The sequence below is a fragment of the Sphaerodactylus townsendi genome, linkage group LG03 (genome assembly GCF_021028975.2).
Source record: "Sphaerodactylus townsendi isolate TG3544 linkage group LG03, MPM_Stown_v2.3, whole genome shotgun sequence".
In the NCBI taxonomy this organism is placed as follows: domain Eukaryota; kingdom Metazoa; phylum Chordata; class Lepidosauria; order Squamata; family Sphaerodactylidae; genus Sphaerodactylus; species Sphaerodactylus townsendi.
In genome coordinates this window covers 109,533,863-109,556,178 of record NC_059427.1, presented here as the reverse complement: position 1 = coordinate 109,556,178, position 22,316 = coordinate 109,533,863, and the positions used below count along the sequence as shown (strand labels likewise).

At 45.5% G+C, this 22,316-nt stretch overlaps 2 protein-coding genes across 2 annotated transcripts in view; both read left to right on the top strand.

Moving 5' to 3' along the window:
• LG03H19orf67 (linkage group 03 C19orf67 homolog) overlaps positions 1 to 7,846 on the top strand; it is a 16,160-nt gene extending 8,314 nt beyond the window's left edge. The window contains exon 7 of the mRNA XM_048487389.1: positions 7,736 to 7,846. Coding sequence (XP_048343346.1) covers positions 7,736 to 7,846 — 111 coding nt within the window. The remainder of the gene's footprint in view (positions 1 to 7,735) is intronic.
• DDX39A (DExD-box helicase 39A) lies at positions 7,738 to 22,316 on the top strand. Its single transcript, XM_048490771.1, has 11 exons — positions 7,738 to 7,891; positions 10,100 to 10,336; positions 11,113 to 11,240; positions 15,741 to 15,833; positions 17,210 to 17,393; positions 18,128 to 18,246; positions 19,391 to 19,522; positions 19,653 to 19,762; positions 20,310 to 20,454; positions 20,991 to 21,138; positions 22,022 to 22,316. The coding sequence occupies exons 2-11, from the start codon at positions 10,129 to 10,131 to the stop codon at positions 22,036 to 22,038; spliced, it is 1,284 nt and encodes a 427-aa protein (XP_048346728.1). The 5' UTR covers positions 7,738 to 7,891; positions 10,100 to 10,128; the 3' UTR covers positions 22,039 to 22,316.

Here is a 22,316-nt window from a genome sequence, read left to right as displayed (position 1 = left end):
AGATCCTTACTTTTTTCCAGACCCCAATTTAATCTCTGAATGCCTGAACTGCTTACAGTGGAGATCAGAGTGAAGTTTTTAAACCAGGATACAGATTGAGCATCACTCTTTCTGCTGCCTTCCTCTACCTGGTCCCTGCCCACTTGCATACAGCAGCATCTATTTCAATGTAATCCACTTCAGCAAGTACATATTGCAAGTGTTTGCAGCAACCCAAGAGCCCAGCATAACTGTCTCCTCTCACCAGTTTTGCTTCTTTGTTCTCTCCATTTTCTTTTGAGCTCTGGTCACCTTGCTGTGGCTCAAAGCAACAACAGCCAGAGTTTTTGTTTGTAAAAAAAATAAAATAAGCTCTGGCACTGCTTCCTTCCATCCTGCTAATCATTTTCAGTCTTGAAACTGACGTTTTAAAAAGAGCTTTGTGTCAGCTTGTGGACGATGCTGGAAAACTATTTCATCTGATACATTCACTTGTATCTTTCCACCATTCAGTTTTTTCTATTTATTTAGTCATGCATTTCCCCAATTTATAACCACTTGCCAAAATCTACAATGGTGCAAAAATAAGCTACAAAAAAGCTATTCAGATTAACATTTAAAATCAGAAGTTAAATAGTTAAAAACTGTAACTCTTGGCTCAGAGAATGCACAGCCAAATCCAAGGAAACAAGTCATATCTTCAAATGTCTAGTAAAATAAACGTGCTTTAACAATACCTCCAGAAAGCCAATAAAGATGGACATTTACACTGGAGAGTGCTCTAAAGCCTTCAAGTGAACATAGTAACAGCCCTATCACACCCTGCTACAATACCTGCAGCAATAGGATCTTTTATAGTGGATTTTAACAGGCAGAGTATGTTTCATATGAGCAGCAGTGCTAAGATACGCAGGTTAATTAAATATGTAAATATGGCTATATATCCCCTATTTCATCTGGGAGGTTCTTAAGTGGCTAACAGCAAATCATTAAAAACATTGATATAAACTAAGGAACAAGTCATAATCAGACTTTAAAAGGCAATTTCAGAATGTTAGCTTGGATCTGAAAATCCATTGGCAGCCAATACAATTTTGAACCTGCCTTAATAACTAATGACGTTGGCCTTTCATGTGAGAAGCACCAGAATTCCTAACAGTAATATGAAACCATTGCAGCTAACCAAGCTACAGTATTTGTATTATATGTACAGGAAACACTAATATTAAGTGACTGACCATTCCCACTCTAAAAACTGGACCAAATATTAGGAAAAACTGTAAGAATCAGGAGCAAGTATGCTTAAAAGTCAGAAAAGCTACTGCAAAAATGCACACAGAGATACAAATAAATATAGAAGTGTGTGTATTTTAGATTTAAGTTCAAATTTAACAGTTTGCCCAGGAACTGGGATTGCCAGCCACCCTGGGATAAAACTGTCATGCCACTTTTAATAGAAGCTTAATAGGATGTTATTTACCCCAATGCTGTGAAAAGCATTGTGGCACATTTCCACACATTAAGTCTCTGTTAAAGGGACCAGACTTTTTTCTCCTCCAGTCATGTTGACACCCCCACCAGAACTGGTGTTTTTTAAAAGATAGGCATGCACCCATGATACGCATGCAAAGATAAATTAATGGGACAATAACAGGCCCTGAAAAGTGTATATATGTAAAAGAGATACACATACCAATCAGGCTGGATTCTCTGCTAGAATTCTAAACTTTTGGAATTGCTACATCTCACAACATAAGATCAAGGTGAGAGCCTGAGGCAGATTCTGCATGGGTCAAAAACAGTGGTGTGAAAATCGTGTAAAATGATTTAAAACGGTGTAAAAGGGTTTTACACTGTTTTCACATGGCTGTTTTTGGCCCATGCAGAATCCACCAAAGTGATTTAATGGTTAAAGTGTTGAGCTCAGACAGGGAAGACAATCATCCAAGTCCTCACTGTGAAGCTCACTGGAAGATCATAAACCCAGAGGTGGGATCCAACCAGTTCTCACCACTTCTCTAGAAGTGGTTACTAATTTTTTCTGAGTGCCGAGAAGGGGTTACTAAAGCAACCTCCCTGCCCAGTAGGGACTGGAGGTGCGTGTGTGTGGCGGCGGCGCTGTTTGAATCCCACCACCATCGGAACCTGTTATTAAAATTTTTGGATCCCACCACTGCATAAACCTAATGTTTTTTCAACCTAACCTGCCTCACTGGCTGTTGTAACAGGGGAAAATGGGATTATCCCATCTAAGTATGCTACCCTGAACTTACTGGATAAAAGGAAGGATAATAAATGTGAAGTCTGAATCTCTGTTGCTTTGTCTCTTTCAAGCATTAACAGCAAGGTCAGTTTATCCTTGGCAATGTGCACTTTAACACAATAGAAGGTCTGCCAGCAAGTTAGAGCTTTGCTGTTCTAAAAACATACAACTGGAAAAAAAAATACCAGACTCCCAAAACTACTAAGAAGCTTCACCATTTACGAGATGTTAGGTGGAGCACTGTATCAAATTTGAACAAAGACACTTGGCTCTAATTAATTTCCCTTTAAAGGGAGAGAACAAGGGGAAGTCTCTCCTCTAAGAGAGATGAACCTTATAGTCGCTTTCAGTTTAGCTACGTACAGAATGACTGGTTGGTTGGTAAACCATATCTGGATTTGAAAAGACACTCCACAACTAGTAAACAAAAGATTCAAGTTGGCTGCCTGTAAGTACAATACATTCTGCTGACTCATTAGAGGACATTTTGCTTGCAGTGGAAAGTAAGAACCCCACTAAGCACTTTTACAAAGCAAGCATTATCATCTTAAGGCAGTCTGCTTCTACAAGGCAGGAATTCATTCCAATCTAAAAAAATAACCATGAACAAAATCCAGCACACATTCATTCCCAGCTTGAAGCAAGTTGATTCTAGAAAGCAAACAATCATTTCCAGTTTGTGGCAAGCTAATTCTGTTGCAGGCTTTGAAATGGATACAATGTCTTCTAAGTGCCTCCCAGGCGTCTGCAACCGGTGGCTCTCCAGATGTTCATGGACTACAATTCCCATCAGCCGCTGCCAGCATGGCCATGTTGGCAGGGGCTGATGGGAATTGTAGTCCATGAACATCTGGAGAGCCACAGGTTGCAGACCCCTGCAACTCTCCATTCCCAGATCTTGGATCTAGCTGAAAAAATTTAGGTACTTACTACCTTTCTTTGGCACAGGAATGAAAGCTGAATCATGGATGGATTACAGCTGAACATTTTCCAAGGAAAAATATGACACAGATTTATCAGTAAAATGGATTGGCCACTGGGAGGATGAAGGCTTTTAATGAAATTGTGTATGTGTGTGTGTAACTTGATATTTGCAAGCCAACACTAAAAGCCTTAATGTAACATGTATTACAAAACACAGTGTGTAATCCCCGCTCAAAAAACCACTAGTCCTTGTTGGTGCCTACAAGATTTATGTAGGTAATTACAGCTGCAATCTTAAGAACACTTTCCAGGGAGTAAGCATGGGACTTACTTATGAGTAGACCTAATTGGAGCACAGTTCTACACAGATGTATTTAGAAATAAATCCCAAACTATTAAATGGGGCTTATTCCCACAAAAGTGCCCTGTGGATTGCAACCCAAGTTTAAGACATAATTAACTTTCTACAAAATAAACCAGTCTTTATGTAAAACTAGGATGATCAAAGAGTCATATAATACAGTAAGAATATTCCTTCTAGATCACCACAAAATCCAGTCTCAACAAAACAAATAATCATAAAAGCTTTTTTTTAATTCACATGCCATTCTCATGTTGACGTCTTCAGTGGTTCATTTACTAGGTAGCAAATTTTAAATCACTTCAATTGATAAGACCGGTATCATTGTATTATATTTAATTCACTTCAGAATGGAACTGAAATGAAAATTAATGGAGGGGAAACATGACTTCAAATCCCCTTTAACTGATGCATCTATTACTAAATTATACTTTAATTCATCCCATAAGGAAGAGAAAGTTGAGAGGCAGTATGGTTTAGCAACCATTTATTTATATATTTATCCGAACATTTATACCCCACTTTTCCTCATGGTTTAACGCAGCTTACTATAATCTCTCTCTATATAAAAAGCTAACACTGACTTTGTATTGTCGAAGGCTTTCACGGCCGGAATCACTTGGGTGCTGTGTGGTTTCCGGGCTGTATGGCCGTGTTCTAGCAGCATTCTCTCCTGACGTTTCGCCTGCGTCTGTGGCTGGCATCTTCAGAGGATCCTCTGAAGATGCCAGCCACAGACGCAGGCAAAACGTCAGGAGAGAATGCTGCTAGAACACGGCCATACAGCCCGGAAACCACACAGCACCCAACTAACATTGACTTTGTTAGTCATGCCCTAATGCCGAAACAGCTGGACGGATCGCCCCAAAATTTTCACATGACGTTCCTCCCTGTTGCGGGCAGGTAGTCGGACCTTCAAATCGCCGAAAGTCCATACCTGAGCCAGGTAAAACGTCTTTTTCCTGGCGCAACAGGCCATGAAGCTGGCTGTGTTTAACTGTCACCCTTAGAATGTTCGTGCAGCATGTCTGTGGCCTGAGGGGTTGGTATGCCCTTAGAATGTCCGCGCAGATGGCCAGAGATGAGCATTGAAAACAGTAAATAGGTAATACTGTTAGGCAATACGAGTGGAAGTGAAACACATACACACTTTGCCATGTGAGACGTCAGGTGGGGTTCCCCCCCCCCCCACACGCAGGTAACTTTCACTCTCTGTGCCTCACCCACTGCTACCACACAACACACATACTCTCAATCCAGCTCATCCTCACACACCTCACTCTGCCCTCCCTCACATCCAACCACCACTTACCCACTTCCTCACCCATATTCGCCACAGCTCTCTTTTACTACAAGCGAGCTGGAGTTTGCCTTTTTCTTCTAAGAAAATCCACGGGGTGGGGGTGAACCAACACTACCGGCTCTGCTTCTTTTGCACGTGGCCCTTTAAGAACTCAGGGAGCTGGCTTCGATCTGAGCACCTCACCACCCTGCCTTTGCTGCCTGACTGGGATAGCCTGCTTGCCCCAGTTCTTACCCAAGCCAGGACTGTGTGTGTCAACCAGCCTCATGGACAGCGGGATTCGCACTCTGGGCAGTTCCGTTGTGGAATGGAAAGGGTTACCTTATACTAAAAAAACAAGACACCACCATATAACAATGTGAATTGAAAAGGGAGAGAGGGATTCCATTTGACCACCTCAAAAGGCTATGCTGGGGATCATTGGACCTGCATGGACATCTGGATGGGTTGCGGACTGTGATGAGAAGGTAGTTAAAAATATTTTTAATTAAACCAAAAATAAATTAGCAAACTCCAAATCTCCCCCCTTCAAAGAAGTCTACCATTCAAACTCTCCCCAAAGCCCTGGCAAACTGCTTGCAGCATCTCCTGAAGAACTTCAAGGAGCCCCCCCGCCCTCCTCAGGAAGCCCATTCCACAGAGCTGGAGCCACAACTGAAAAGGTCCAGGCTCTGTTTGATGCCAGACAGGCTGCCTTCAGTGTTGGGATAGATGGCTGCCTAGTGACCATAGTTGGTGCACAGGAACAGATAGGAGGAAATTAAATGTCAGACCAGGATCTTGAGACCTATGTTTAACCATTCCCACTATGGAAGCTTTTTGGGTGACCTTGGGCCACTCACTTTTTTTCAGCCTAACCTACCTCACAAGGTTAATATTAAGATAAAGGATGGGTAAACAATGTTGCAAGCTACCTTGGGTCCTCATTGGGGAAAAAGCCAGGTATAAATAACTAATGAAATAAAAATGCTGCTTGTCATGCATCTTCTGTAGGTAGACTGGATCCAAACTAACCTGGCAAATTCCACTGATTTCCTCTTGTGCTACAGACTCTACTCATGCCCTTCCTCAAAGTCCCCTATCCCCTATCTCCCAGAAGCAGCATTTTGTGGGGATCTGCGGACTGCTGAGCAAGTGAGGAGAAAGCTCCATTCTGCTGCTGGAAATTTGTCTGGATCCAGTCCAGTATATCCAGTTCTTATTGTTTCATCTGGCCTCACTTTCTGTTCCACGGCCTTTAGCTAATAGGTGTCAGTCCAGAGCTCCTGCAGCTTCACTACACAGGTTATAGCTATTTTCAGTTTAGAAAAGAAATGACAAAGGGGGACTGATGATAGAGGTTTATAAAATTATACCCTGGATAGAGTGGACACATAATTTTTTTCTCTTTCTCTCCCAAAATGCCAGAGCTTAAGGGCATCCAATCAAGTTGATGGGCAGTAGATGGGCAGTAGATTCAGGACAGACAAAAGGGAATATTATTTTACTCAGGAGGGATTCAAAGTATGGATTTTGCTGCCAGAGGATGTAGTGATGACCACAAGCAAAGACAGTTGTAAAAGACAGATTTATGGAAGTCAGGTCTATCAGTAGTTACTAGCCTTGATGAATAAAGTAAACCTCTGAATACCAGTGCCAGGAGGCAGCATCAGAGGAAGCCCCGTTGTTGGCTCTCCAGAGTACCTGACTGGCCATAGAGTGAGACAGGATGCTGGCCTACAGGGTCTGATCCAGCAGGGCTACTCCAGTTTCTGTAAGAAGTCTTTCTAGTTTAAATTTTGACTACTCTGGGAAATACTTGTGAGTGAGCCTAGGACTCTAAGACAGAGGTGGGATCCAACCAGTTCTCACCACTTCTCTAGAAGTGCTTACTAATTTTTTCTGAGTGCCGAGAAGGGGTTACGAAAGCAACCTCCCTGCCCAATAGGGACTGGAGGTGCGTGTGTGTGGCGCCACCACTGTTTGAATCCCACCACCATCGGAGCCTGTTATTAAAATTTTTGGATCCCACCACTGGATATGTGAAGCATATCCCAGGATGGTGAAAAGAGGAACAGCAAGTCAAGCAAGCCTTTCTGGTCTGAAAGAGATGTTTATGTGAGGGCCTAACAGGACCATAAACCTAGGAACAGTGTAGTTAAGCAGATATATGCTGTGCATTCTCAGGTGAAAATTAGAATCTGAGGCACAGGCACCTAATCAGGATCGAAATGATGCTGTGCAGGGACCAAGCATTATGCAAGAATTTCAGCCACACCATACTGCTCCTTGTGCTAATCTTCATTTTCCCCAGCAGCCAGGTGATGTGAAATTTATCCATAACAAGTTCCTAACAGCACTTGCCAGCAATGTATTCTGCTCCCGTATGAATGGAAGAAGAGAAATGCAGGTAGTAGTACCTTTCTTGTCAGACAAAATAAGAGAAAGAAGAGTGAAAAGCAGGCATCTCGGCACCTTCAGAGCTAGGTTAGACTCAACAGTGGCCTTTAAAATGCTGAAAGGAGGACACCCCGTTCCCAAACACTTTTATTTCGAAGCGTTCCTTCCAGTTCAAAGTGACCCGCCTCACTGTTAAGTGTGATTAGCGTTACAGCTTAAGTTGATTAACTCATTCAGCACTTGCATTCGCTTAACGCACAGTACTCTTTTCTTCGTTCACATTATAACGGCAGGGAAGTAAATATCACATGACTAACACCCAAAACGGCGACCAGTCCCCACCCACCGTTGCGTTACAGCCCTTTTGGAAAGCAGGTCAAAAGACCGAGGAGAGTAACCCTACGTAAGCAACCATTTTCCTCTCCGGACAAGGCTCAGAACAGCGAAGCGGAAGTACTGGAATCTTAATCCAATCAGCAAGCGACCAGTTTTGATTGACTGCTCTTTTCCGGCTCCTTCATCATAGAGGGGCGGAGCCGAGTCGAGCAGCGGCCAATGCGAATGGAAAGGGCTTCCCGCTGTTGCCCTGTCTGCGTCGGAGCGCGAGTGGAACTTTGTAAGCGCGGTCGGCGTGTAGCGACGGAAGGAGCGGCAGAAGCGCTTGGGGGTCGGACTTGATCAGGTACGGAGTGAGTTTCAAGGGGAAAAGCACGTGCGCGGCGGGCGGGGAGAATACGGCGGCTTCCGCGCGTGGGTCCCCATCAGTGGTGGGCGGCAGCGAGGCGCGTGCACTTTTCTCGGGCGCCTCTCTGTCCTCCTTTCCCGCAGAAGGCGAGTCTTCCCTCTGTTGTAGGGCCCCCCATCAAGCCAGACAGGCGACCATTTTAGCTCCGGGGCTCCAGCAAATGTCTGCTGCGGGCCGTGCCCGAAGTCTCTCTGTCGCTGCCCTGGTCTCCAGGATCCAGTGCTGTAGGGGGAGACAATGGAGAAATTGCGGAGGGACTCCGGGCACGGCACGGATATCTCGCCCAGCCCGCAGCAGACATTTGAGATGCTTGGGGCGCTGATTATTGCTTCAGCTCCATTCGCAGGAGATGCTCTATGTCGTTTTGACAACAACACGAGGTCTACGTTTCCACAAATCGCGAGATTGAATGGGACTGCATGCACGGAGCGGGAAGGGCATAGTCGAAGATTACACCGGACCCAGAGAGGTGATGCTTGGGGCCTGCATCATCTTCGGTGCTCAGGCTGGTCCAAGTCCATGTGGCGTTGGCAGTGTTTCTGATGCCTCCCCCCATCCCCAGCCGTTGACTGAAATCGGCCTATAGCTGTCTGTCTCTCACCCACTCCTTCACCATTCCTGATGAGGCTCTCTACTTTACTTTTCAAATGTCAGATCAATATGCAAGGTGGCTGAAAAATAAATAACCCTTAAAAAAAGTTGCTGGAATTTTGAAATCATTCTCCCTTTGTGTTACAAATACTGTTCCTGTTTTGAAGTCTTATCACAATTGGGAGTTTATTATCCTTAAGATGTTTCAAAAAGTCTTTGAATCAAAGTTGGATGTGGTTTCGGAGACTTTGAGAACTTTTCTACTGGACAGTTATCACATTAGAATATCAGTTCTCTGCTTGACAAGCAGAATGATGCCTGTTTAATTAAAACCAGGCTGTCTAGGATGCATCAAGGGGGGGGGGGGGGAATCACCAAGGATTAGAAAAATGAGCACCAGTTGGCAGTATCTTGGATTTTGTTTATGTAGCTGAAGTAGTGGTGTAACTGGATGAGGTTAGGTTTTCTGAACTTTTGTTTCAAAGTGAAAGGAGATGTAGGGAAAGGGTTTTGTGGTTTGCTGGAGGGGTGAACCCTTTCCACCGGTGAGCTGCTCTTCTGATTTCAGTCCACCTCTAACTGAGGCTGCCCTGGTAGGTAAAACATGGACAAATGGCCCTATGGCATTCCTTCAAAAAGATGCAAAAAGATAGAGACCTGAAAACTTTCATCTCCTGGCATGATCAAAAGAGATCTGTTAAATTGATGCTATCTTGGCATCTAATGCAACATGCACAGTTCCCAGGAGGCACACTCCATTTAACTTCAACATCATGTGTCCTGAAACCACGCCCTGGGACTGCAGATCACTTTGGGTTTGCCTTTGTCACACGGAGCTTCTTCTGACATATTAAACTGAATATCTGTATTGCTGAAAAGAGGCATGTGCGTGTGGCAGCATATGTCTGAAGAAGTAGCTTGACAGCATGCACACAGTAGTTACAATGTCACTTCTGTTACTTCACATGCATTAAAGAAACATTTTGGAGCAGCAGTGGCATAGTGGTTAAGAGCAGGTGCACTCTGATCTGGAGGAATCGGGTTTGGTTCCCCACTCTGCCGCCTGAGCTGTAGAGGCTTATCTGGTGAATTCACATTAGCCTGTGCACTCCCACACACACCAGCTGGGTGACCTTGAGCTAGTTACAGCTTTTTGGAGCTTTCTCAGCCCCACCCACCTCACAGGGTGTTTGTTGTGAGGGGGGAAGGAAAAGGAGTTTCTAAGCCCCTTTGAGTCTCCTACAGGAGAGAAAAGGGGAGTATAAACCCAAACTCCTCTTCTTCTTTTATAGGGAAATAGTAATTGGGCTTCAGAAATGTGTGACGAAAGCCTAAGGATGGTTTGCTGCGTGCTTTAAGAATATAACTTCAAAGTATTGGAAAAACAGTACTGCCTGCCTTAGCCATTATTAGGAGTTGCTGGTTGGAATATGATGGATATGGAGCAGTTCTGCTATTCCTGAATGGCTGCCTGCATTTATGACTGTCATTTCTTGCTCACCCACATTTTGGCTTCCTCATACTTTCTTCCACCTTTTGCCCTGGATTTCCTAGACTATCCATAGCTCCCTTTCTATTACGATATGGCTGAGCAGGACGTGGAGAATGAGTTGCTGGATTATGAAGAGGATGAAGAGCCTCAGGCAGTGACTGATACAGCTCCCATCCCTACCAAAAAAGATGTGAAGGGCTCCTATGTCTCCATCCACAGTTCTGGTTTCCGAGATTTCCTTCTGAAGCCAGAGCTACTTCGTGCCATTGTGGACTGCGGTTTTGAGCATCCATCAGAAGGTAGGAGCTGAGCCAAGGCCCTTGGCCCCCTCGCCAGCCAGCCCAGCCCACCCACCGGGGAGCAACTGCCAGTGGTGCCACGCGGTGCAGGGTGAGAGCTGGGGGCTGCAGGGAGCAGGGGGTGGGGAGGGTGCCATTGCTCCGGGGAAATGTTCTTTGCTGATTTGGCTGTGTTTGGGGGTATGCTACCCAATTGGTGCTGTTAAGATTCCATATGGAGATGGCCGGCTGCTTCTTACAGCAGTGGTGTAGTGGTTAAGAGCAGATACACTCTAATCTGGAGAACCGGGTTTGATTCCCCGCTCTGCCACTTGAGCTGTGGAGGCTTATCTGGTGAATTCAGATTAGCTTGTGCACTCCTACACATGCCAGCCGGGTGACCTTGGGCCAGTCACAGTTCTTCGGAGCTCTCTCAGCCCCACCCACCTCACAAGGTGTTTGTTGTGGGGGGGAGGAAGGGAAAGGAGATTGTCAGCCCCTTTGAGTCTCCTTACAGCACTTCCTGTCCTGCTCACATTAACTTTTAGTTCAGAGTAATAAGTCTGGCAAACCTGTTGGTGTGAGAATACCATTGCTAATCATCCTAGTAAGCGTATGGTGAGGTTGACCTCATGGGTGGGTGTATATGGAATCTCATAACTTAAAGTGGTAGAAAGGAACTGGGATACAGGCCTCCTGGGATTCATGCCATTTATTCTGGGTTCTCCCACTTATCTTGGGGCTGCTTAACAAACACATACACACTTTGTGTGACAACTTCTTCTCTTCCCTCTCAGTGCAGCATGAATGCATTCCACAAGCTATCCTAGGCATGGATGTGTTATGCCAAGCCAAATCGGGCATGGGCAAAACAGCTGTCTTTGTATTAGCCACTCTGCAGCAAATTGAACCATTAGATGGGCAGGTATGTAATTGGGAATACATCTCTACTGTAGTCATCACCATCATGGGGCTAGTAGAAATCCAGATGTCCAAAGGCATCAGGAAATGGACTTTCCGAACTGGGGACAAGATGAGAGAGTGGGAATTTGCTGTGGAAACTCTCTGGGAATAATGTAGGACATGCTTTCTAGAGAAATCTGTTCTATAACGGATATTAACAGAGTGTTTTGGTGCCCTAGCTTATCACTGGGGAGAACCTTGTAATAGCTTGTTTCTTTTTGCTTCTAAAATAGTAGATGAGAGGTCTGGATTAGCTTCTAGACTTGCTCACCCTTTGTCTGATTTGGAGATCTTGTGTTCTAAAGAGGAGAGCAAAATAGTTCTAAACTCCTTCCAATACAATGTTAAGCCCAACATGTAGAAAATGTGGCCAGAAAACTAACAGAGGATCTGAAGATACCAGCCACAGATGCAGGCGAAACGTCTGGAGAGAATGCTGCTAGAACACGGCCATTCAACCCGAAAACCACACAGCACCCCACTGATTCCGGCCATGAAAGCCTTCGACAATACGTTGTTATTATTGTTTGATTTCACAGCTGCCAGATCTTTAGCTGGTTGTTGGCCTTCATTACAATTCGAGCCTCACCCAGAGGCCTAGGAAGTTGTAATGTATCGGCGTAGTATTCATGCGGATCCCAGCAGGACTGCTTTCTGAATTTGACAGATGTTAATTTTGTCAATTCAAAGATGTTTCAAGTGCTGCCCTAGTGTTTTTGGGATGAAACTTCAGCGATGTCGACAATTACCACTGGGACGACCTCAGCTGGTTTGTGCCATAGACGCTGAAGCTCGATTTTCAAATCGCGGTATCTAGTGACCTCGTGTTATTTTTCAATGACCCTGCTGTCACTGGGGACTGCTATGTCGATGATGGTCACTTTCTTGTCCTCGATCACAGTGATGTCTGGTGTATTGTGTTTCAACACTTTGTCCGTTTGGATTCGAAAGTCCCACAAGATCTTGACCTTCTCATTTTCCATTACTTTCTCTGGACAATGTTCCCACCAGTTCTTAGCTGTTCTTATATTGTAATTCTTGCATAAATTCCAGTGGATCGTCTTGGCCACAGAGTTGTGCCTCTGTACTCAGTCTGAGCAATCTTTTTGCAACAGCTGAGGACATGATCTACAGCAGGGGTCGGCAACCTTTATCACACAAAGAGCCATTTGGACCTGTTTTCCATGGCCCCGAAGATCTACTGAGCCGGAGAGGCGGCTCCACACAGAGCCACCTCCGGTTCTGCCCCTGCACTCACCTTTCCTTCCAGCGCTGGGAGGCTGAGGCACTGGGCGGGGAAATCCCCTCTGCCCGATGGAGCAGGCAGCTTCCTGTTCCGTGGGGCAGAGGGGGGATGGCAGCTGCGGCCTGTCCCATCAGATCTCCAGAGCAGCGCTGGAAGGAGAGGTGAGTGGAGGGGACGCAAAAAGCGGCACCCTCATGCACAGAGCTGCCTCCGGTTCGGCCCCTCCACTCACCTTTACTTCCAGCGCTGCTCTGGATGGCTGGAGGGACACTCCCATACTACCCTCTGACCTCCAGGCAACACGCAGCAGCAGTATAAGGCTGAAAGAGCCGCATGCGGCTCTAGAGCCACAGGTTGCAGACCCCTGAACTACAGTTTTGTCAGCTTCTTTGCACAATCTGCTTTTTGTGTCATCCGAGGATTTTTTGATTCTGGCCTTGATCAAATTTCTTCTAATAGCTTGCTCTTGAGCAGCTAAAATCAGGGATTCAGTTTCCTTTTTCAGACTTCCAGTTGTTAAGCACAGCCAGATCTTTTCGTTGAACTCCTTATTGTTGTTATCATTCATTCATTCACTCATTTGATTTGCTAAACCGCCCACCCCTGAAGGACTCTGAGTGGTGTACAATATATATCTATGTCTGTATTCTTATTATGTTTTAATTGTGCTCTATTTGTTATATTTATTGTGTTGTGCACCGCCCTGAGCCCTTCAGGGGAGGGCGGTATATAAAATTAAATAACAACAATAGCAATGATAAACAGTATTACCTTTACTATTTATCATTGCTATGATCCCACTAACAGTAATTTTAAAGAAAACAAAGTTGGGCTATCAAATGACCAAAGACTCAGAAAAAATCTCACATTTGCTGTGCGTGGATGATTTGAAGCTGTTTGGGAAATCAGACACAGAAATCCAGTCACTAGTAAACACAGTCCGAATATTCAGCACAGACATTTCGATGGAGTTTGGCCTGGAAAAGTGCGCTACTGTGGCAATAAAGAGGGGCAAGATCACCGAGAGTGATGGGATTGAAATGCCTGATGGCCTACTGATCAGGTGCAATCGAGAGGCAGCTTATAAATACCTGGGCATTTTGCAGCTGGATAACATCAAGCATGGGCAAGTGAAGACTGTTGTCAGCAGAGAGTACACCCAGAGGGTCAGGAAAATCAAGGCCATCAATACCATCAAGGCCATCAACACCTGGGCCATATCCGTCATCAGGTACACTGCAGGAATCATCAACTGGACATAGGCTGAGTTGGAAGCATTGGATAGAAAAACTCGGAAGCTTATGACAATGCACCATGTCTTACACCCACACAGTGATACTGATAGATTATACCTTCCCCGAAGATCTGGAGGCAGGGGCTTACTGCAAGTACAGCAAACAGTGGAAGAGGAGAAGCATGCACTGGCCGAATATGTGAAGGAAAGTCAAGAACAGGCATTGATTGAAGTGGAAAGAACAGACATTTACGGAAAACCCAGAAAACCAAACAGGAATACAGAAAAAAAAAGTGATTAAAATGAGGACTGAAAGCTGGCACCACAAAGCACTGCGACGGCCAATTTCTGGGAGAAAAGAAATCCAAAAGAGACAAAGGTGGATAACGAAAAGACCTGGCTGTGGTTAACAACTGGAACTCTGAAAAAGGAAACTGAATCCCTGATTTTAGCCGCCCAAGAGCAAGCCATTAGAACAAATTCGATCAAGGCTGAAATTGAAAAATCCTCAGATGATGCAAAATGCAGATTATGCACAGAAGCTGATGAAATTGTAGATCATGTCCTCAGCTGCTGCAAAAAGATTGCCCAGACTGAGTACAAACAGAGACATAACAGGCATGTGGCCCTTGGCCTCGGTCCTTGATCTAAAGGTAACCTGCTATCCTCCCCCCAATGCTGCCACTGCTGGGTCGATAGCCCATTGGCTCTCTCACTGCCAGTGTGCCAGGGCTCTTGTTCTATAACAGGGATGGGCAATTATTTTTTCCATGGGGCCGCATAAGAAACATAAGAAACAGAAAATATTGTGGAGGGCCGGGCCAAAAGGCAGGGGGGCGAGGCACTTTTGAATGCCCCGCAGAAGCCGGCAGCCAAGGCAACCAGCTTCTGCGGGTCTTTCAAAGACGCCTCGCTCCCCAGCACGGCAGGGGGGCCAGTCAGGGTCATCCGGCGGGCCGGATGTGGCCCCCGGGCCATATAATGCCCAGGTCTGTTCTATAATGTCTCTAGGCTTGGGAGCCCAAGATTGCCTAGGCAGGCGCTATTTGGGGGTTGCTGCCACCAACCCCTGCAATCCTATGATGATCCCAACCAATAGTTTTAATTGGAAGGCCTCTGCCACTGGCCCCCTCTGCTGGGTTGTTGCTTCCAGGCTCTGCCAATGGTGTAGGCGTGAATAAATGTGTCCTGTCTCCACTCTTGCACTGGCGGGGAGCCGCTGCTCCTGTAGATGGTCGGTGGGCTTTGACTGTGTTGGTCGTGTTTGGGTACATTTTGGCGGGTGGAGGACCTCTCCCACTGACCTCCACTTCAGCGGGCCCAGCAACAACAAGTCCTAATCCCCTCCCTGCGTCTACAGGTCTCCATTGCTGGATCCAGGGCGGTTTCTCAGCTCGGCCGAGCCCAGCCTGCAGCAGGTGCGGGACTTCTGCCACCTGCCCCCATTCAACTTCAACAGGCCCAGCAACAGCAGGTCCTCGGCCCTTTCCCCCGTCCACAGATCTCCGCCATCGCCATTAGGGCTTCTCCACTCGGTTCAGCCCAGCCTGCAGCCAGGCAGCGGCTTCAGTGAACAGACGCCGAGCTGGAGACATATGCCAGCCAAAAGTGAGTCCAAACAGCCAAAAGTAGAGGTTTGTTACCGGACTCAGGCCAATTCTCCGCCCTCAGTAGGTCTCCAAATGGGTAAAAACATCTCCTAGTTCTAAAAAACTTGTTTGCCAGAGCTTCGTACCACGTCCCCACTCCGGTTGCCATCCCCAGAACTTAGCTTCCCCAGAACTCCCTGAGATGCTAGTGTAGCTTACTGTTGGCTAGGGATGTGTAGTTTTGCATGTAATGTAATGTGATGGGGATCTGAGTGACACAACATGCTCTCCTGGAAGGTGGTTTTCAAGGTTCAGCAGTGAGATTGGTGGTTCAGAAGGCAAGTAGAAGCCCTTGTGCTGCCTTTGTAATCACGTCCTTTGTCTTTCTGTCAGGTGTCTGTGTTGGTGATGTGCCACACCCGAGAGCTGGCCTTTCAGATCAGCAAGGAATATGAGCGCTTTTCCAAGTATATGTCTTCTGTCAAGGTGAGGAATGCTGCAGTGAGGCCCAAGAAATATAAAATCACAGGGAAGTTGTCAGGGGAAGTTGTCAGGGGATTAATTGGGTAGTGACGTGTTATTTGGGGAAGGAGTATGTAGTGGGTTTGATGCCATTACTGGTTTTAGAAATATCCACTTCACCTGACGGGAGTGTAGCACTGCATCATGAACATCAGCTCATGGAATGGAAGGTTTTGTTAGACTGTGCAGTCTGATGTGAGCATTGTTAATTCCCTGTTGTACTGTGTGACAACTTTTCTCTGGGCCACCACATTGCTTCAAAGGGTCTTGAATATTGGTTCTGGAAGAAGAATAGGTCTGATGCGCTAGGGCATAGGTGTCAAACTTGCGCCCCTCCAGATGTTATGGACTACAGTTCCCATCATCCCCTGCCAGCATGATGATGGGAATTGTAGTCCATAACATCTGGAGGGCCGCGAGTTTGACACCTGTGCGCTAGGGGGAAGCGAGTCAAGACAGGGGGTGCTGTTCACAACTTACTGCAGTCCTCTTTTTCTCCATGTACTGTATTGCACCTGTGGGAGCATTCTCAAAGTGTAAAACATTTTGTTAAGTCAACAGTGGCGTAGTGGTTAAGCGCAGGTGTACTCTAATCTGGAGGAACCAGGTTTGATTTGCCGCTTGAGCTGTGGAGGCTTCTCTGGGGAATTCAGATTAGCTTGTGCACTCCCACACACGCCAGCTGGGTGACCTTGGGCTAGTCACAGTTCTTCTGAGATCTCTCAGCCCCACCCACCTCGCAGGGTGTTTGTTGTGAGAGGGGAAGGGAAAGGAGTTTGTAAGCCCCTTTGAGTCTCCTATAGGAGAGAGAGGGGGGGATATAAATCCAACTCTTCTTTTTCTTCAATGGCTTTCTCAGTGTAGTGCCTTTGTACAATAGATGTGCTTCAGCACTGGGTCCTGGCAGAAATGCTTTGGTCTAGCACAGGGGTGTCCAACTCTGGCACCCCAGATGCTCATGGACTACGATTCCCATCAGCCCCAATTTGGCCATGCTGACAGGGGCTGATGGGAATCGTAGTCCATGAACATCTGGGGCGCCAGAGTTGGACACCCCTGGTCTATCAGATGAATTTGTGCCTGCTTGTAAAGGACCTATTTATGTAAACACAAGCCTTGAAGAATATCGAGGTTCTGAATTGAATCCGGCCGACAGGTTATCTTGTGTTAATGTAATTGTGTTAGTGTATTTAGCCTATGTTGCTTTTCTTAATGTTTCTACAGTGATAAAAAACATTTTTTTCCCTGTCTAGTACAAGATGTTCACATTATCAGCCTTCTTTTTTGGACCTTTAGGTTCAAGGTCATTATAGTATCCTTATATAGTATCTGTTCTTCAGGTGTCTGTCTTCTTTGGGGGCCTTCCCATCAAGAAGGATGAAGAGGTGTTGAGGAAAAATTGCCCACATATTGTGGTGGGGACCCCAGGCCGTATTTTAGCTCTGGTACGCAACAAGACCCTCAACCTGCGCAATGTCAAGCATTTTGTATTGGATGAGTGTGACAAGATGCTGGAGCAACTGGGTAAGGAAGGGGCAGACGGTGGCTTAGATATGAACTGTTTTGGTTTGAATTGTCATGGCTGGATTCCATGGTTGTTGATCCACTTTTGTGTGAACACCAGAAGGCAGTCTGATGTTCCAGTTCTAAATTAAACTGTGGAAGAGCCAGCAAGAGGGAAGAGCAATGCTACTGAAAATGTTTTGAGGAACTTTAGAAATTCAGCTGTTGTCTGTTTCAAATGGATGAGGGAAAAGGTGTGCTGGTTGACAGGTTGGGTGCTGCTCTTTAGTCTCCCGCGCTGCCCTTTTGTGCTGTCAGGATGGAATTAAATTTCATGTGCATATTGGGAACACGGGGAGAGGTCCATCTTTTGAAGATGTTCAGGCTTCTCTGAACATCTTTTAAGATGAGACCTGTTTCTTAATGGTTGAAGATTGGGTGTCTGAGAAATCTATCATGAAGTTAAATCTTGTAGAGGAATATTGGGAAGTGGGCAGCTTTTCCTCTCAGGAGAAATGTTGCTGTGGTTCTTTAACGTATTACAAAGGTCAGAAGTGATGAAGCAAGTTTCTGAAAATATTTTTGAGCAGCCCAGTTCCGTTGCAGCTGTTTAAATTATGATAGGACTAAGCCATGTTGGATTGTAGTAGTGGAGACTTGGATTGGTTATATCTATGAGTCCAGGACCTAATATTGGTTGAATTATTGAGAAATACCAGATTTCCACATTATAGTTTTGTTTTATGTTTTTGTAGACATGCGTCGGGATGTGCAGGAGATCTTTCGACTGACACCCCATGAGAAGCAGTGCATGATGTTTAGTGCCACCTTGAGCAAAGAGATCCGGCCTGTCTGCAGGAAGTTCATGCAAGATGTATGTGTGATAGATTCAGAAAAAATACCTTTCAAATATTGCTTAACATAGAGACTAAAGAACTTGCTTTGAAGCAGTTTGTCTCTTCCAGCTTCACTTCCTAGAAAGGGCTTCTTGACAAGGAGGGTAATAGCCTGTGTAAAGCACTGACTTGTTTAAGTCTCTAATTTTTGCACCTTGTTTATAGGTGCAATTTGGATTACAGATAGTGATTGATGCCCTGAACATGTGTGTTTCCTGCATGTTAGCAAGATCACCAGAAAATGGTGGAGTGTTCATGCCTGTCCAGAGCAATGACTGAATGAACAACATTAGTAAGGGAAACAAACGTTGTGTAGCAGCTGATCAAGTTAACTTTCTGGTTCAAAGGTGAATGCACAAAACTGCTAATCTTTACATGGCAGTGATTTTCCAAGGGTCTTCTGTCAGTCTAATTTTAAATGCCAGGGCCATAAACTCTGCCAGTGTTCTATTTGTTAAGTGAGAACGTTTGCGTATTCAGTTCCACATAAATGTAACCAGTATGCTGCAGCAGTCAGAGAGGGAAAATACATTGGGTGCAATCAGGCATAAAATACCAATGAAAATTGTGAAGCTCGCATGGGGTACCACTAATGCATGAACAACAAACAAAACAGTGTTGCTTCTGAGTGCTATTACTGCAGGCTGTGCTCATATAGGAGGGTACCCAGGAGGCTAGACCATCTCACCTAGCTGATACACTAGTTCTGAGTGTTTCCATGTCTTCAATTGTTGCCACAGTGGATTGGGGATTGTTTAACTTTAAATTTTGATAGAATGTGCAACAAACGTGTAACAACTTAGTTCTTTCTGCCGTCAGCCACTTAAACCAATGTTGTGGATAATTAATAGTCATGGGAATTCTCCCCGCAATGTTTGGCAGGGGAAGTTCTTGGACATGCCGAGATTCCATCTGCAATTCTACAGATGAAACAGTTCTGCTTCTGCCCCCAGCCTCCTACATAGACACTGTTGTGATCAAAGCCATGCCTGTTGCTATGGGAGTTTGATATTTCTACATTTCTCAAGTAAACTTTAGTGTTTAATACACGATGGCTGCATTGGGAGAACTTTGCCATCGCTATCTGCAAAAAGTTACAGTGTGTTTCTTTCTTGCTTGCAGCCCATGGAGGTGTTTGTGGATGATGAGACCAAGCTGACTTTGCATGGCTTGCAGCAGTACTATGTCAAGCTGAAGGACACAGAGAAAAACCGCAAGCTCTTTGACCTGTTGGATGTGTTGGAGTTCAACCAGGTTGAGTGCCAGAGGGCTGCCTTCCATCACTCCTAAATGCTATTTCCAGCTCTAGGACTGGTGACTGAGCCAAGTCACAAGTCCTAGGGGCTTCCTGGTTAATCCCCTTTCCTCTTCCCGCCCCTTGCAGGTTGTGATATTTGTGAAATCAGTGCAGCGCTGCATGGCATTAGCCCAGCTCCTGATTGAGCAGAACTTCCCCGCCATTGCCATTCACAGGGGCATGTCTCAGGAAGAAAGGTGAGTTCAGGGGAATCAATTAAAGGAGGTTATGAATGAGCAGAGTGCTTGCCTCTTCAGATGTGATACAGACAGCCCGTAAATCAGTTCTGGATATCTGGAATTTTTAATGCCTGTTGCCTAAAGCAGGTGTACTCTAATCTGGAGGAACCGGGTTTGATTCCCCGCTCTGCCACCTGAGCTGTGGAGGCTTATCTGGGGAATTCAGATTAGCCTCTGCAGCACACGCCAGCTGGGTGACCTTGGGCTAGTCACAGTTCTTCTGAGCTCTCTCAGCCCCACCTACCTCAACAGGGTGGGTTGTGAAGGGGTGAAGGGAAAGGAGTTTGTAAACCCCTTTGAGTATAGGAGAAAAAGAGGGGATATAAATCCAACTCTTCTTCTATGTCCTTGTCAGACCTGGCTCATGCTGGGCCTGGTATCCCAGGCCACTCCTGCACTTTTTGTTATCTATGGCCTGGAACAATTAGCAGTATGTTGCACTGTGTTTGAGGGCATAATGGTTTGATGAAGCTCTTTCATGACTTTTTTGGGGTTTTTTCCCCAGGCTTTCACGGTACCAGCAATTCAAGGACTTCCAGCGTCGAATCCTGGTGGCTACTAATCTTTTTGGCCGCGGTATGGATATTGAACGGGTCAACATTGTCTTCAATTATGACATGCCTGAGGATTCTGATACCTACCTGCACAGGGTAAGCTCTAAACTAACGTTGTGATATTGTCAGGATCTGTCAACCTCACGTAAGAACCAGACTCTTGGGTTCAGAAATCAGTTTATTGACAGGAACTCTATGAACAGAATACAAGCAAGTATTTGCTGTAACTGAGTTCCACGACACATCTTCCAGTTAATATTCTTTTCCTAATCACCCTCCAGCCCCTCCCTTGCCATCCCATCAGTGTGAAAGCACTAGAAGCATTCTCAGGCTATGGGAAGCAAAGGATAAGGACCAGATGCAGGCTGCCTTGAAGTGTGAGAACAGTTGCTGTGCACTTAAAAGTGAAAGTATGTAAGCACAGGTTCTTACAAGCTAGGTTCTTACGATACCACCTTCTCCAGGCCCATCCCAAAGTCTCATGGCAGGAGCCAGGTAAGAGTTATAATCTTGACAGGGTCTTGACAGATATTTCTGACATGATGGTGGACACATCCCCCAAGTTACCTCTGATGCAACAGATTCAAAATGCCCAGAGAAAAGCCCCCACTGATGTATTCTTTTCTCTTTAGGTCGCCCGAGCTGGGCGCTTTGGCACGAAAGGCTTGGCTATTACCTTTGTGTCTGATGAAGGTGATGCCAAAATCCTCAATGAAGTTCAGGATCGCTTTGAGGTGAATGTGGCCGAGCTCCCTGAAGAGATAGACATCTCCTCATATAGTAAGTATTGGTAATTGACTTTAGAAGGCTTGATTTCCTGCTGGTGTGTTCTGTATGTTATTCAAAATTGGGATAGATAGCTCATCCCAAGTGTGAACATTGCCAATCTGCTCTTTTATCTGGGAACCCTGTAGCAAAGGAAGGCTGGCAGGGCTTCTATAAAAAGCCTGTGTAGCATAATGTTTGATTAACCAGGTTCTAATCTCCATTTTCCCATGAAAGGAAATTGGGTGACGTTGGTCCAACCACTCGTGAAAATTAACTACTCACAGGGTGGTGGTTGAAAGATTAAATTGGAGGAAGGTAGGGTGTTTTTTGTAAGCTGCCTTGTGCTCCCACTGGGGACAGAAGCGGAGTATAGCTTCCTAAATTAAATAAAAAATGGTGTGTTAAGTAACCTGTGGCCTGCACACAAAGCACTTGTATGGGTTGGTGATTATTAATGTAACAGTTGTGGTATTTGGAAGCTGCAAGTGCTAATTGGGAGCCCTCAGACTGATAAGAAGGCAGATTAAAGAGGTTAGAAATAGAAAGGCAAACATATTTTGTTTGGGAAGGATTTGGCAGAAATTAGGCTGACAATGGGTAGAAGTAAGGGTCACAGTACCAATAAGAAAGGCTGCCGAGGGTGGGAAGATCATAGGTGAAGCTCACAGTAAGAGATAATTTATTAGCTCATTCAGAAGGCCTGCCTCACTGTGCTGAAGGGCAGTTTTGACCTCCCATTAGACCAGCCGAAGATCCCGTCTGAAAGGACAGGAAGGTGTTTTTTGGGGCCGTGGCTAAGAGTGTTCTGTAGCAGAAACAACTATAAGTGACTTCCTTTAACTTCTGACTTTGCTGCAGATGGTATGGCACTGACCTGCTGTCTTTTCTTTTGCAGTCGAGCAAAGCCGGTAGTGTGGTCTTAAGGATCCTCCCTGACTCACACAGCATGGAACAGAAAGAAGCACCCCACAGTTCTAGCTCTTGGTTGGAGCCAGATGAATGTCTGCTTTTTTTTTTTGTACGCCATTGAACCTTAAGGGGTTGCAGTCACAGTGACTGTCTTACAAATTGCCCAGGTGGTACTTTGCCTCAGCTCTAGCCTGGGGGCTTTTTAATTAGATGTTTCTATTTTCTGTATAGTAAGCCCCTGTGGCTGAGTCACTTAATAAATGGTTTTTTGTTTAATGTCA

Coding starts and splice junctions, on each gene's coding strand:
- DDX39A (XM_048490771.1), top strand. CDS start 10,129: ATGGCTGAGCAGGACGTGGAGAATGAGTTGCTGGATTATGAAGAGGAT. Junction 11,241..15,740: donor TTGAACCATTAGATGGGCAG/GTATGTAATTGG, acceptor TCTTTCTGTCAG/GTGTCTGTGTTGGTGATGTG. Junction 17,394..18,127: donor CAAGATGCTGGAGCAACTGG/GTAAGGAAGGGG, acceptor ATGTTTTTGTAG/ACATGCGTCGGGATGTGCAG.